Consider the following 16,808-nt stretch of genomic DNA (forward strand, 5'->3'; position numbering starts at 1 on the left):
AGCACAACTACTTGGGCTAAATGGGATAGAGGTAATACAAAGTGAAAGAGGTTTTGTACTGCCTACCTTTTATGAACAGGAAGCAGACTGAGAAGGCTCCTCAGTTGCAGCTTACTTTTCTCCCATTAAAAAAGCTCAGAGGCTAAAGCCAAGAACCCAGAGAAGAGAGTTAAGAGCAGCTGTAAGTAATTTGCAGGCACCAGGACTGAGGCCTCATGAAGTGGTAACACGTGCATAGCTGGAGTTTTGAATTGCCAGGAATCCTGCATGCCTCTGGTTTCCCACCCCTGCCCCCAACCCCTGTTTGGAACGAGAAGGTATATAGCAGTTATCCAATGCCTCGCTTGACTATTATGTGTTGGGGGATGAGGGGAACTAACTTGTCTCTTTAGTTCACAGTAAAACCAGAGAGGAGTGGTACCCAAGGAGTCATACCCAAGAAGCTTTGCCTCACCACACCTGGACCTGATTTAAATAAGATCCTAGAGGGGCGCCTGGGTGGCGCAGTCGGTTAAGCGTCCGACTTCAGCCAGGTCACGATCTCGCGGTCCGTGAGTTCGAGCCCCGCGTCGGGCTCTGGACTGATGGCTCGGAGCCTGGAGCCTGTTTCCGATTCTGTGTCTCCCTCTCTCTCTGCCCGTCCCCCGTTCATGCTCTGTCTCTCTCTGTCCCAAAAATAGAAATAAAAAACGTTGAAAAAAAAAAAATTAAAAAAAAAAAAAATAAATAAGATCCTAGAGGTTGACGGGGGGTGGGAGGGAGGGGAGGGTAGGTGATGGGCATTGAAGAGGGCATCTTTTGGGATGAGCACTGGGTGTTGTATGGAAACCAATTTGACAATGTTTCATATATTAAATAAATAAATAAATAAGATCCTAGATTTTAAGCTAATGGCATAATGGGGTAAAATGTGGTGGTCTTGAGGGGAGGGATGAGTATATGTGTCTAGGGGAAGGCACGTAAACTGTTGTGGCCAGAGGGCAGACTGTGTTAGACTGTATTTTCCAAGATGGCCTCACCACAAGATCTCTCATCTCACATGTTCTTCTTATAATGTAATATTGACATTCCTCCTCCTATCAACAGATGGAGTCTATGCTCCCTTCCCTGAATCTACGGTCTGTGACTCCGTGGAAAATGACACTATATAATTTGAGGCAATGTCATTAAAGGCAAAAGAACTTTCACCTGGCATTTTTGGACACTCTTAGAAACCAGCCTTCAGCCTGTGAGGAAGTTAAGGGTACATGGAGATGCCACGTGTTGGTGTTCTAGTCAACACCCAGCATCAGCCAGACTTTGAAATGCCACCAGATGCCATGTGACCGCAACTGCACAAGAGAGCCCAAATGAGAATTGCTCAGCTTCGTCCAGTCAACCCCCAGAACCATTAGAGAATATAAGTGATTGCCAATGTTTCAAGCCAATAAGTTGTGAGATGATTTGTTATGTAGCAGAACAGGGCAGGTGAGGTAAGGGAAGTCAACCACCAACTAAACTGCAAAGTATGCAGTTTCTTGTGCACCTAATCTTTTGATTGGCTCACCACAAAGAATTGAACTGCTTTTGCCTTTTTCTTTCTGCTTACGCATATATTCATTAGCTTTTTAGTGAAGATTCCCTCGATAAAGTCCTACTGTATCTTGGTTGAACTAAGAATATTTCTCATGTAGAGAGAAAGATCAGTGGCTCTGTTGGTGGTAGACAGGATAGTGGCAGTACGAACCAATGACCCTAGAGCCCGGGAAAGACACAGACCTGACGCGGAGTGTAGAAATCCATAAGGAATAGGTGTCTAAACAATGGTCCTTTCCCATGAGTCATTACATCACAGAAGTGTCTAAGTTGAAGAATTGGCAATAAATTTCTGAACATGGAATTCTATTTAAAATGAGTTCAATGAGTTTCAAAGTTGAAAATGCATGGGTATGAAAAGTATGTTGGTTCAAGTTATAACACAATTATATCTCTTCAACTTCTCTGGAAATCTATACATTTACGAAAAAAACTAATTACTGATTAATGGCACTGAAAATAAGTTGTATTTTCTTTGTTTTGCTTTGAGGGCAGATGGGTGCTAGTACATTGGCCCTAAGCTTAAATATGTAAAGCAAGAATAACAATTACAGCTTAACTGAATGGAACACCCTGGACTGTAGAATGCTCTTTTTTTGCACATGAAATACTTCCTGGGATCACATCCATGTCTCTTATTGTTTGCAAATATTTCCAAGCAATCTGTAGGAACTGCTGACTTTTAAAAAACAATCATAGTAATCACGATTGTGCTCCTATGGTACAGAGGGCACTGGGATACAAGATCTTTTCTGAATACATTAAAAACCCTCTTCCGCATCTCCAGATATTCCCACTTTCTCCCCTTTGCTCTTCCAGTCCTTCCAACAGTACTGAAATTAAGTATGTATATTAAATTTTCTGTCCAAAATATCTAGAGTTGTTTGTTTTCTTGACTAAGCAATGACTGAAACAGTACTTGTTACCAGGAGAAGAGTTATTTGGTATAATAATAGAGAAACCATCACCACTTACTTCCCTTGATTCTTGAATTCTACATATTCTAAGGGGAAAAGGGCACCATATACAGCATTATTTAGGACAGAACCCAAACTCAACAGGTTATAGCTGGTATGGTAAATAAGATTTTTACAGGTCACTCCAGTGTTTTGCAAAGCCAGTTGCTTAGGTTAGCGTATGATAAAGACAGTGAATTCCACATAGCTATAGCTGCACTTTGCTATAAAATTAGTTTCTTGGTTGTATGGGATATCAAGAGAGTGGCCAATATATCCCTTAAATTAATAGATGGAGCTGCTGGCAGAATCACTACCATGAGGGAAGGCAAATCCACATCCAAAAGAAATATCTATTCCTGTGAGGACAAATCACTGCCTCATGATGGAAAGGGTCTGAATCACTGCCACTCTAAGTGGCTTACTGGTCTCCAAGCAGATGGTGCCTTATTGAATGCTTAGCATTTGCCTCTGCTGCAGACAGTTTGGGCTCTCAGCAGTGGCAGCAGCCAGAGCAGGCTTCTTGAGGGGAAGTCCCACGTTTGACCTCATGTTTTCTAAGACTGCCATTGTCCCTTTGTTTAGGAGCTCACTGACCAAACACTGGGGTGGCTAGGGAAGAAACACTGACATCTACAGGACAGCTGATCTGGTCCACCTGATTACTGAGTCTCCTCTGCATACGGTAGGTAGCCTTTGATGAGTATTCACATGGGACACAAACACCCCCATATTCTGTGCCCATTGCAAGATGCCCATCCACAAACCTCTTCTCCAGACGTCCCTGTCACCAAACTTCCAATCTTGCTTCTCCTAAGCTATCAAATGAACCAGTAGTTACTGTTTATCAATCAAGGTTGATTTGTCTCACTGACCATTTCTCCAACTATGGTGGAATTTGGGTCCCCAGAATTAGTATTCACTCAGAGCCAGTATCTAGCAATCCCCCACAAAAGTCTTAGTATTTCACTTTTTCTACGCTAACAGCAGCCCTGCTAAATGGACACAAATCCTTTTGAAGAAGGCTGACTTGGTATATTCTTCACACTCCTTTATGCTCCACTAATGTGCCAAAGTACTCACACTTTTTAATCTATATGATCAAAAGGGTTTAAAATAAAATCTACATAGATTACCATCTTTAATATAGAAAATATAATTTTGGTGATTTTCATAATCTAGTTTAGCTCAACAAATAAGTTGGGGAAAATACACAGAATGCTGTCACAAAGTAAACTAGCTTAATGTTAGCAAAAAGAAAGATGAATTGGAAATTTACAATTTATAGCTTCAGCTACATTATTAAGGGTAAGTATATGTTGATTCTAGAAGGTTTATTATGCCTTATTAATAGGAATTGGCATATCAAAACATTAGGTAATTCCAGGGGTTTCTGATATACAATAATATTTATTGTCTTCTATGTAGAAAACACTGTCCTGAGTTGGATTCCACCTTTAAAAAAAAATTTTTTTTTAATGTTTATTTATTTTTGAGAGAGAGAGAGAGTGAGCGAGCAGGGGAGGGGCAGAGACAGAATCTGAAGCAGGCTCCAGGCTCTGAGCAGTCCAGGCTCTGAGCAGGCTCCAGAGCTGAAGTTGGACGCTCAACCGACTGAGCCACCCAGGTGCCTTGGATTCCACCTTTTATATCCAGGACAAATAGTCCTGAGGACACTGATTGTATCACTTCTTAAAACAGGCAGACAGCTGACCTACCACTGTGTTAAGAGGTCTTCAGAGGCCCAACAGGATATTTCTCAAAAAGATGGGAATAATCTTAGAGTCTCTAACTTTAAACCTTTGTACAACTATTCTGTAAGAAAGAATTAGAACTGGTCATCTGGCTTTATCTCCTATGCTTACTATTTAAGTAAAATCACAACAATAGCACTTATTCAGCATCTTTAATTAATTACTTTCCCCTCATTTTCATTTATTTTACTAATGTTTAACCCCACTAATTTGGTCAGTCATTTATCCCATCTGCTCCACTGAAAAACATAGTTTTAAGTGGATTTGGCATTTCTTAACATAAGACCTAAATAGCAGGGAATTTTAATCAAATATGAGATCGATAAATCATTAGGTAGAAATAACCAGCAACAAACAAAGGGCAAATTTAAAGGAATGTTGGTTTTAAATAAAAACAACTCCATAAATAAATTCAAATATTTGTCATCTTCAAAAGTAATCTTTATATTTGATTGCTTAATTCTGTTATGATCAAGGAGCTTATGATGGCAGATATTTAACTCTGTCACCCAAAACTGGATTTTATTCACTAAAACAAGAAAAACCAACACCTAGAAATGCTTTGGGATGGGAGGAGTGACTATGGCATCACTCCCCTGCTATTTAGAATAAAAATAAAGGTCCCTGAATTACAAATGCTGGGAAGCATAGGTAAGAGCTTCAGATGTGTAAAATAAAATCTAGCTATTCTAAAAATTAAGTCATGAGTGATCTGTTGTCTTCAGTAGCATTAAATGGCCAGGTTAAAACAAATCAGCTAATGCTGGATAATTCAGTCAGATTAATATGTGGATGCCATATATTTTGTTAACAAATATAAATTTTATTATGTATTATATATAACATTTGATATAAATGTTAAGTTAGAGCAGTGTTTATCAAACTGCAATACAGGCAACATAAAAAAGTTTTTACTTATAAAATAACTGTCTATGTTTTATATAATACATTACATATGTCTTATATAAGAAAGGTCTGGTTATAGTCCCTGGATCTCAATCCCTCCCATTAGATTTCATCTTTCCTTCTACTAACCCTAATTTATAAAGTTGATATAGAGAGACCAGGATTAAGTAATCAAGGATAATGTGGGACTCCCAAAAGCTATTTGGGAAAATTACTGGGGGCTCCATCATCTGTTCTAGACATAAATACCGTTTTTTATCTCCTCAATCTTCTTCTTTCATTCTCCTTTCTCCTTTTCTTACTGTTTCCCTTTTTTGGCTTACACTTCTCTCCTCTGTATCACTTTTAAAACGTCTATGTCACCTATTCCTCAAATGTCATAATGTGGTACTATTGGTAGCATTCAGCCCTAAAGAAGTTACCCTCTACTGGAAAGACTATAAAGAACTCATTCAATACTTTTTCCCCCCATCTACTATGTGTCGTTGTGATGCAGGTATATATCTAGATATACAAAAGTAAGACGAAGAAAATAAGTGAAGTTTCTTCCTTAAAGGTATTCACAATCCCATGGAGCTGATTACAAAATAAATTAAAAGAAAGTTAAGTACAAAATGATCACATGGAGGGGCTTCAGGGTGGCTCAGTCAGTTAAGCATCTGACTCCTCATTTCAACCCAGGTCATGATCTCATGGTCATGACATTGAGCCCTGTGTCTGGGCTCTGCACTGGAGGGAGAGCCTGCTTAAAATTCTCTCTCTCCTTCTCCCTCTGCCTTTCTACCTGCTCACTCATTCACTCCCTCTCAAAAAAAAAAAAAAAAAAAAAGAAAGGAGGGTGAAGCAAGTAAGTCCTTTCATTTTTAATTAATAGTTTGTATTATATTTTTCTCTTACTCAACACAGTAACTGATACACTTGATGACAGACAGGACTAGGGGTGTGAAAAGCATCTGATAAAGAGGTGCAGTGATATGTGGGAACCCCAATGGGAGAGCAGAGGTAAAGTCCAATTATCTAAGGGTAGAAAGGCCAAGACTCAAAGAAAATAGGTCAGACCTAAATAAACACCGATAAACCTCCCCACTCTAGATAAGGACAATATTTATCAGTGGCTAAACACCTTGCACATTGCAGTGAGTTGAGATGTTGAAAAGTCACTTTATAATGTTATTCTATTCTACACGTGTCTCTAAGAGAAACTTTTGTTTGAACAATTAGCTTAATCTATAAAACAGCCTAAAGAGTGTTATCTTTGTGTCAACTGAAGGAGGACCTTTTCTAAATAACCTTTCTAAAAAGCCTCAAGAGGTCAGTCTCCAAAACACACACAATGAAGTTAATAAAATATTCTTGCAAATGCAAACTCCACATTCTTTGAAGTGGCTAAATCATTAGCAGATCTGAGAAGCTGCTGTGATTAAGGGCTCCTGCTCAGAGGAATCATGTATGGTTACACCAGTAAATGTTTTGCTCTAATGTTAAAATGCCATAAGAAAGTAAATAGGAAAATTCATTTCTAGAGGCTTAATAATATAAAAATATATGTGAATGACAGACTGAAAAAATCCCAAACTTCATGATTATTATTGTGCTTTACAAAAACAGCTCTACAAAATATTTCAAACCAAAGTCATAGGATTGTAACAGAGGTTACTAAAGTTCTGAGGATCATTAAAGCATTTGAAGATGATAAAAATTAACAATCTTCCTTTCCTAAATCCAAGCACAAGTCTCATTTTCCAAAATCATATTCTAAGATGAGGCATGAAGCCCATCCAGAACATGACCAAGCCCAATGCATCAGTTAGCACTCAATCCTCATTTAAAAACAATCAAAACAGAGGCACCTGGGTGGCTCAGTTGGTTGAGTGTCCAACTCTTGATTTCAGCTCAGGTCATGATCTCACAGTTGAGAGATTGAGCCCCTAGTTGGGCTCAGCACTTAGCCTGGAGCCTACTTAAAATTCTCTTTCCCTCTCCCCCCGCCATCCCCCACTCACACATACTCTCTCTCAAAAAACAACCAAACCAAATATGACAGCTAGAAAAACAAAAAATGTTATCTAAAGAAGAAATACCCTCTCATAAAGGAACATTCCCCCCTCTAAAATGTGACAAGTTACTTATAATGAATAGTAACTCCCTCTCCCAGCCCCGCATATGATTCAAAAGATAAAAATAAGAAAACATTATTTCAAACACTTCATCTAAAGCTACCTGAGCTAGAAATCTAGAATTCATTAAATTAACACAGAAGTGCACAGTTTTACATGTTCACTCAGGTGTTAAAATGAATATGCACATTGAGACACGATCTGCTTATATTTTTGGATTCAAGATGCTACCATTTTTTTTTAAAAATAATTTCAACCTTATTTTATAAAGGTGAAACACATAAACATGATTATAAAATCTAGGCAGAGTGCAATTTCCTATGTTCACTCCCCACTTTCCTCTCTGCTTCCAAACCAGGCAGCTCATCATCTACTTCAGACACGAAAACATACTTAAATCACTTTCATTGTTGTTTTGAGTATTAACTTTCGAGTCAAAGCTACACACATTTATGGTATGCTTTGGAGTTGGAGAACATGACCTGTTTAGTTAACTTTGTAGAGATGCCAGTTTAAGCAAACAGATATTTTAAATAATTTTTTAAATGTTTATTTATTTTTGAGAGAGACAGAGCATGAGCAGGGGAGGGGCAGAGAGAGAGGGAGGCAGAGAATCCGAAGCAAGCTCCAGGCTCTGAGCTGTCAGCACAGAGCCCAACATGGGGCTCGAACCCATGAACCATAAGATCAAGGCCTGAGCCGAAGTAGGCCACTTAACCAATTGAGCCACCCAGGTGCCCCTAAGTACACGAATATTTAACAATGCTGTTTGATTACTATACAAGTAGAACTTCTCTAGAATGTGCCATATGACTCTCCAATTAATTTTTCACTTCAAACGAAACTTTATAACCTTTATATACCAAGCAAAGGTTTCTGTGATCTTGAGAGTAACCTGATCATGCTTACTAAAGCATAAAATGACACTAGATAGTACAGATCTGAAAAAAAAAAAAAAAATCTTAATACACTTTTGTCTACATGGAAAGAGTACTGACTCTGGTTCTCTAGTGTTTAGATAAAGAAACCATTAACAAAAGTGCTCAAATTGGTCCTATCTACACAAAATGGGAAAGATGAGAAAGAAAAAAGCAATTTCCAAACCAAGAGCAAATAAATTAAGTTCACTCTCCCACCCAAGAAAAAAGTATACAGAAAGTGTAAGAATCATCAATATTCCCACCTCTTTTTCAGTTTTTGCAAACTTAGGTGTTCTGCTCCCATTATATAACTGTATGGACAACTGCTCCACCAATATTTTCCACCTTAATCAGAATCATGTTTAGAGCATCATTAAAATTGAAATACATATTTTTGAACATTTCAAACTTAACATATCAGCTTTAGGGAGAAAACAAAAGCTAACACTTGTAAATACGTTACGGCTGAAAAAGTATTTTCACATACATCATCTCATTTATTCTGCTAAACAAGGCATCAGGATTCTCACTTAATAAGGAGAGAAACTGGGTTAGAGAGGGGTAAGTGACAAGCCTGAAGTCCACTACAAAGGGATAAATCTGGAACTAGAAGCCCAAACTCTTAAGTTTAATAAAAACATTTTCATTCACTTCTTTAACTGAAGGACCTGGTTAACAGGTCACCTTCTCACCGATTCCCAATGTAACATCATACATGATTTGCTATGATAAAATAGAGTTGAGCTATATTCACTGGGTATGTATCTCAAAATCAAATGAAACTACTCCATTTTAACAAGCATCAGAAAATGCTAATAATATGCAGTTACTACAAAGTTGAGTGATCTGTTGGGATGAGCACTGGGTGTTGTATGGAAACCAATCTGACAATAAATTATATTTAACATAAAAAAAAAAGTTGAGGGTATTTTTCAATGTTTAAAAAATATAAAAATCTACCCATAGTAGGCCACCCACAAAATTTTTAACTGAATTTATTTTGATTTAATGATTGTTTATTAAAGGTTTCAAGACTACATATACACTTGAAAAATAATTATTCACTTCTATTACATTTTTATTTAAATGCCTATTGTTTGAAGGGCTAAAAAAAGAAAAACATCGCGATTTTAGTAGTTTCCTGTAGATTAATGAATGCTGAAATGAGCAAACTTCTTTATTCACAATGCCCTCTACTGGTAGCAAAAGTGGTTCTAATATATTTATTACGGGAAGTTAGATCAGTTTCTTTAATGCAGTCCCCCCACCATGGGCCTATAAATTCCCTGGAAAGCTTGTTAAAAATACAACTTTCCTCCATCTACAAAAATATCCACAAATATTGTGATTTCACTACAATCCAGAACTCTCTATCTTTAACAAGTTCCCCAACAATTAAGTGGAGAATCACTGGTTTGGTAAGTTATATCAGCATCTGACTTTCAAAGCACAAGAACTTTGTGAAAAGCTTTTGAAAGGTATTATTATGCCGTTTTTACAGATGAATACAGAGGCTCAAGAAAATTTATTATTCCAGGTAACGTGCTAAAAAGTAGCAGAACCACTAATATTTTCTTGTTCCTGGAGGTATTGTGTCCTTGGAGGAAAGAATAACAAAATTATATCATCCTTAAAACTCAAACATTTACTTCTTTAGACACAGCTTATGTAAGTACTACATGGTATAATTTCCCAATCCTGGCTTGACATGAGAATCACCTGGGGAGTTTGTAAAAATGCTTATGCCCAGGTCCCATGCTCAGAGAAGCAGATTTAATAGGTTTAGGGTCAAGCTGGCCACTGTTCTTTGTTTAAAGCTCCCAGATGATTATAGTCAGCCACTAAACCAGTGGTTCTCAGCCTCTGATGTGCAGCAAATCACCGGGACGACATAGACAACTGGGCCCCACCCCCCACAGTTCTGCACTTGGTAGGGTCTGGCAAGGTTTGAGAATTTGCATTTATAACAAGTTCCAGGTGGTGATGAGGATGCTGATTCTGCCAGTTCCTGTTGAGAACCTCAGGTTAAGAAAGTTAACTAGTGCTTCTCAACTTTGGCTACATATTAGAATCACCTGGAGAAAATTTTAAACTCCTGATAGCTGGGCACATATTTAAACCAATCACATCAGAATCTCTGTAGAGAGATTCTGTATGTTTAAAGCTCCTAAAATTAAAAAGGTTTCTCTATAGCAAAGGTTTATAAAACCCATCAATATGTAAATGGATACAGATTGGTTTTGCAAGAGAGTAGTGTATTATACAATATTTCCAAAGCTTTCGGATTAGAAACCTTTCTGTCTGGGCACATAATTAACAGATCTAAACATGTAGCCTATGGGACAAAGCAGACACTGCTCTGAATGGCCCACAAGACATTCCCCTACAACGTCATCTACTGCCAAACCCTTCCTTCCTCACTGCTTATGTTCCTATTAGAATATTAACAACTCTATTGTAAATTTTTTTTTTGTTTTTTTTTGAGAGAGAGACAGCACAAGCTGACAGAGACAAGGGACAGAGAGAGGGGGAAAGAGAATCCCAAGCAAGTTCTGAGCTGCCAGCACGGACCCTGATGCAGGGCTCAGACTCATGAAACCGTGGATCATGACCTGAGCCCAGACCAAGAGTAAGATACTTAACTGATTACGCTACCCAGGCGCTCCTGTTAATTTTCTTTTGTAACGTGACTGCGTGATTTCCACGAGCTCTTTGGAGTCAGAGATCGCACGGAATTCATCCTTGATGCCCCAGAGCCTGGTATGATGTCAAGGATAACTGGTGCTTGATAAACATTTTTTGAGTAATTGAATATAGATTGCTATCCCTACTTTCTGTAGAAAAAAGTAGTGTCAAGAATGGCTTTTGTGCAACCTAGAATGTGAAATAGCTTTTGCATAGCTAAAATAAAAATTGAATATTTCTCCCTCATAAAGCTACTCTTATTTAGTATTGCTTTACATTAAAAAAGGGGGGGTACTGGGGCGCCTGGGTGGCGCAGTCGGTTAAGCGTCCGACTTCAGCCAGGTCACGATCTCGCGGTCCGTGAGTTCGAGCCCCGCGTCAGGCTCTGGGCTGATGGCTCGGAGCCTGGAGCCTGTTTCCGATTCTGTGTCTCCCTCTCTCTCTGCCCCTCCCCCGTTCATGCTCTGTCTCTCTCTGTCCCAAAAATAAATTAAAAACGTTGAAAAAAAAAAAATTAAAAAAAAAAAAAATTTGCACTTAGAAATAATATTTAACTTGCCCTTGGGATCTTCCACCTCTTCAATCCATTAGTAACTTAAGAGTACCAAAAAGCTATTCTTTTTTTTTTTTTAAGTTTATTTATTTATTTTTGGGAAAGAGAGAGAGAGTGCATCCCAAGCAAGCTCCACACTGTCAGTGCAGAGAATTGTGAGATCATGACCTGAACATAGACCAAGAGTCAGACACTTAACTGACAGAGCCACCCAGGTGCCCCCCAAAAAGCTATTCTCAGAATCATTTAGCCAACTGTGATCCAAAAAGTGGTACAAATGCTCTGTGCATTAACAATGAGATGAAGTTTCCAAAAACCCTTAAGAGAAAAGAAAAAAAACTCAAAAATCACTGTTGTTTTGAAAAATACCAAGTTTTTGAAATTTGGACATAATATCAAATCAAATCAGTTTTGAGTTTTTGGTTTTGTTTTTTAATCTATAAAGAAGAGTAGTCTTCTGTTAGCAAGCTGCATGTTGAACTCAGGTCAAGCAATTTTGGTACATATCAAAATAATTGCAGGATTAAGCTTTGTATTCTCCTTTCTTGCCGCAAAAGAAAACATCTGACTTTATGCTAAAGTCCATTCTACAGCTTTCTGGCACTATGTTTTCTATATGCTTCACAAATATTTAAAATAATCACACAAATATAAATCTCAAAGCATCATTAAGATTATGTTGCGTCTCAAACTTCTTCATTTGGTGGTACTGTGAGGCTGTATTAAAATACTAACATATATTTGTATTTAAAGGGCAGTGATAATTACCTAAGCATTATTTTTCAACAAGTAATTACTGAGTGCCCATTATACACCAGGCACTGTTTTCATAGCTACAGCTGCACCATAATGAAAATAAAGTTCTTTACGAAGCTTCAAACCTGGTATGTTTTTTTCTAGAAAGGAAAAAACTAGAAACATTCTTGTGGTCCAAACTACAAATAGAGGATTCTTTGCAAAGGAGAGGGAAAAGTGAAATCTAAAGCTCATTAGCTTATAAATATTGCTGAAAGGCTCCCAGCACCTCTGCAAAAGCTAGTCAACTTAGAAGAAAGAGAAAATAAATGAAACTTCAAAATTAATTAGTGGTTACCTCTGAATTCCTTCAAGAATATCCTTCACAGCTGCCATTAACTTTTGAAGATATACAAATGCTTCCTCAAATGATGCTATTTTTGAAGAAGTCAAAGCTGCATTTGAGCCCAATCTTTGAAATACATCCATGCTAAAATAGAGTGGAAAAAAAAGATACTCATAAGTACATATGCATTATTTATTTATTTAATTTTTCAAATATGCACTATTTATTGTAATTCAAGCATTTCCATTTATAATATATAAAATAAGGTAATATTTATAACTCCTCTCTCATTATCCTGATTTATTTAAATCAGAAATAAAAGACAGTGACTTGTGAATGTCCAGGCTACCATTCATGCAGAGGATCTAGGTCAATGACTATATGCGTCTAATCTAAAGTAATACTGTAAAAGCTATGGGAATAATGTTTTATATCAAAAGACCATAAGACATGCAAGTAATAGTATTTTTTTAAACATTTACTTGTTTATTTTTTAAGAGAGAGAGAGAGGCAGACAGACAGGCAGACAGAGACACACACAACAGAATCTGAAGCAGGCTGCAGGCTCTGAGCTGTCAGTGCAGAGCCCGATGAGGGGCTCGAATCTGAGAACCGGGAGATCATGACCTGAGTCGAAGTCAGATGCTTAATCGACTGAGCCACCCAGGCATCCCTGGAAGTAATACTATTGATCTACATTCAGGTCAGTACATAAGTATTGTCAGTGCTCCAGTACATAAGGATGCAGAAAAGAAAAGACATCAGATTTACCTGTTTGCTGAAATTAGAAGTTATAAATGTTAATATACTTTACTCTGATCATTCCAATTTTAGAAATCTATCACATATTAATAATAATTTTGCATTTGGTAAACAATTAGTAACCATGTAAATGTTCAGCAATATAAAAAGTGCTAAGTAAATAGTGAATTAGCCACCTGACGAAATAACAAAGAACAATTAAAATAATACGCCATCTATAAATTAGAAACATAAAGGTATACAAAATTTATTTATATAACATAACAACCACCATATAAAAAGTCAAAACATATGCTGTACTGGGTTGAACAGCATGCCCCCCAAATTCATGTTCACCCAGAACCTCAGAATGTGACCTTATTTAAGATCTTAGTCAAACTTCCCAATAGAATAGAGCCTACAGACACCTGGATTTCAGACTTTACAACCTCCAGAACTGTGAGTGAATAAATTTCTATGATTGTAAACCATCTAGCTTGTGGTAATTTGCTATGGCAGCCCGGAAACTAATTAGCCCAGGAAACTAATATACATGCCTAAAAACAAAGCTGGGTGTACATAACAGTAACAATGTTAACTACTGGGGCACCTTTAGGTAGTAGCATTCAAGGAAGTTTCTCCCCTACTTCACAGTACTTTCCAAAGCACTTTTTAAAATAATTGTGGTAAAACAGGGGTGCCTGGGTGGCTCAGTTGGTTAAATGTCTGACTCTTGATTTCGGCTCAGATCATGATCTCACAGTTTGTGGGATCAAGCTCCACATCAGGCTCTGTGCTGACAGCATGCAGCCTGCTTGGGATTCCCTCTCCCCCCGTCACTCTGCCCCACCCCTGCTCACATTCTCTCTCTCTCTCAAAATAAATAAAATTAAAAAAAAATTGTGGTAAAATAAACATAAAATTACCATTTTAACAATTCTGAAGTGTTCCAAATTCAGTGGCATTTGGTAGTTCACACTGTCTGCAACTATCACCACTAACTAATCAAGACTATTTTCATCACTCCAGAAGGAAATCCTGTATTCATTAAGCAGTCATTCATCATTCCTCCCTCCCCCCAGTTCCTGGTAACCACTAATCCATTTTCTATCTCTACAGATTTACCTACTATGGATATTTCAAATAAATGGAATTATATACCATGTGACCTTTGTGTCTGGCTTCCTTCAATTAGCATGTTTTCAATATGCATTCGCGTCATAATGGGTGTCGATACATTATTATGACTGAGAAAGATTCCATTTTATAGATACAAACATTTTATGACAGGCCACAGTCTGTTTATCCATTCATCTGTTGATGGGCATTGGACTGTTTCCACTTTGGCTATTGCAAATGGTTGTGAACATTCATATGTAAGTTTTTGTTTGAACCCTTGTGTTCAGTTCATTTGGGTATAGCTCTGTGAATGGAACTGCTGGGTCACATGGTGATTATATATTTAATGCATTGAAGAACAAAAAATTGTTTTTCCACATTCACAGAAGTGATATATGAAAAAGGTGACGGGTCTGCAAAAGGGAAAACTTAGAAAATCTAAAGAAATGCAATTGTTAATAAGTATAGTTTTACCTTTCCAAAAGAAAAAGTATTTCAAAGCATAAAATACATAGGGCCTACCAGACCTTCAAATGAGCATCTCTACATGAAAGGCTCAAGCATGAATATATTGGAAAATTATACAGTGACTCTGGTACACAATCAGGCATGAGAAGCAATGAAGTGGGCTTTAATAACCATGCACTGATAAAGCAATATAAGCATTTTTCATGTATTGAAATACTACAAAGTAAAGTCTATTACACAGAAATTACCCAGAATTCTAACATCCACCACAAACGTATATATATTATAGGTCAACTCCAAGGTAAAAAAGTATTCAATTGTTTTGTTTTGTTTTGTTTTTTTAGAGAGAGAGTGTGTGAGCAGGGGTGAGGGGCAAAGGGAGAAGGAGAAGAGAATTTCAAGCAGGCTCCACGCTCAGGGCAGAGCCCAACACGGGGCTTGATCCCTTGACCCTGGGATCATGACTTGAGCCAAAATCGGATGCTCAACCAACTGAGCCACACAGGCGCTGCAGTATTCAAATATTTTCTAAATGAAGAGAAGATTAAAGCATCTTACAAATGGCTTTAATCTATTTTATTTTGAAAGTGATAATTTCTGCCTAGCATATATGGTAACTTTCAGCTAACAAGAATCTCTGATTAGCCAAAACATTACAAATACGTTAAGACTGGACAAAACAAACACACAAAACCTTTGCTTTATAAGAAAATACAAAATTCCAAGGGCTAAAAATGGGCCCTCAATCTACAGTGTTGTAAATAGAGAATAGATGGTTAAGAAGAGTGCTCCTATTCCTTTGCTGCTAGGACAGATGGTATTAATCTAAAGTAACAGTCGCACTGGACCCTTGAACCAAAATCACACTAAACCGCATACAGTATGACTGGCAAATTATATAATATATATAAAATTATATAAAGGTTATGGGTTTGGGAGAAAGTATGGGAGAGACTGTTGGCCTACTTTAAAATCAGTTGTTTTAAATTATTTTTTAAGTTACTCCAGCAGCATTTAAAGAACTACTCACAACTGGTCTCTATCTTTTCATTTTACCAGGAACATAGTATTTCATGTGTATCAAAGGAATAAAAGCATTTCTTCCTTTCTTTAAAAAAATGTTTATTTTAATTTTGAGACAGAGAGAGAGCACACGTGTGAGTAGGGGAGAGGCAGAGAGAGAGAGTGGGACAGAGGATCTGAAGTGGACTCTGAGCTGACAGCAGCAAGCCCTCCGTGGGGCTCGAACTCACAAACTGTGAGATCATGACCTGAGCTGAAAAGTTGGGACACTCAACTGACTGAGCCACCCCGGCGCCCTGCATTTTTTCCTTTTGAATAAAAATATTTATCTTCCTTTTCAAAATGCCTTATATGAATTTTCCCTAATCCAAAATGACATTTTCTTAGATTATTTTAAATTTTACTAAGGCTTTAGGGGCGCCCGAGTGGCTCAGTCGGTTAAGCGTCCAACTTCAGCTCAGGTCATGATCTCATGATCCATGCGTTTGAGCCCCATGTTAGGCTCTGTGCTGACTGCTCTGAGCCAGGAACCTGCTTCTGATTCTGTGTCTCCCTCTCTCTCTGCCCCTTCCCTGCTCATGCTCTGTCTCTCTCATTCTCAAAAAATGCATAAATGTTAAAAAAAAATTTTTTTTTAATAAATTTTACTAAGGCTTTGTATCCTGCTAATTTGTTCAGCCAATCTAGGTGGCCTTCACTGGTTTTTGACATACAGGGGAAATGCCTCTCATCAAGAGTTCACATCTGAATCACCTGGAGAGATTTTTTTTTTTTATGCACTATTACAGTGTCAGCTCAGTCTTAGCAGACCGAATCAGAACTTCTAAGGACAGAGCCTAGGCATATATATTTTTAAAACTCTCCAGGTGAATCTGATTGCATCCCTATTTAAGCATCACTGTTTCTAAAG

General features: G+C 37.6%; 1 protein-coding gene across 8 annotated transcripts in view; it reads right to left on the reverse strand.

Moving 5' to 3' along the window:
- The window catches only part of SWT1 (SWT1 RNA endoribonuclease homolog), a 106,280-nt gene that overhangs the window by 33,698 nt on the left and 55,774 nt on the right, over positions 1-16,808 (reverse strand). For all 8 annotated transcript variants that reach the window (XR_009254020.1, XR_009254019.1, XR_009254018.1 and 5 more), the window contains one exon: positions 12,560-12,691. Coding sequence is in view for 3 of the 8 variants with exons in the window: in XM_058700612.1 (XP_058556595.1) it covers positions 12,560-12,691 (132 nt within the window). In the remaining 5 variants the exon portion in view is untranslated. The remainder of the gene's footprint in view (positions 1-12,559; positions 12,692-16,808) is intronic.

The sequence above is a fragment of the Neofelis nebulosa genome, chromosome 15 (genome assembly GCF_028018385.1).
Source record: "Neofelis nebulosa isolate mNeoNeb1 chromosome 15, mNeoNeb1.pri, whole genome shotgun sequence".
NCBI classification, from domain to species: domain Eukaryota; kingdom Metazoa; phylum Chordata; class Mammalia; order Carnivora; family Felidae; genus Neofelis; species Neofelis nebulosa.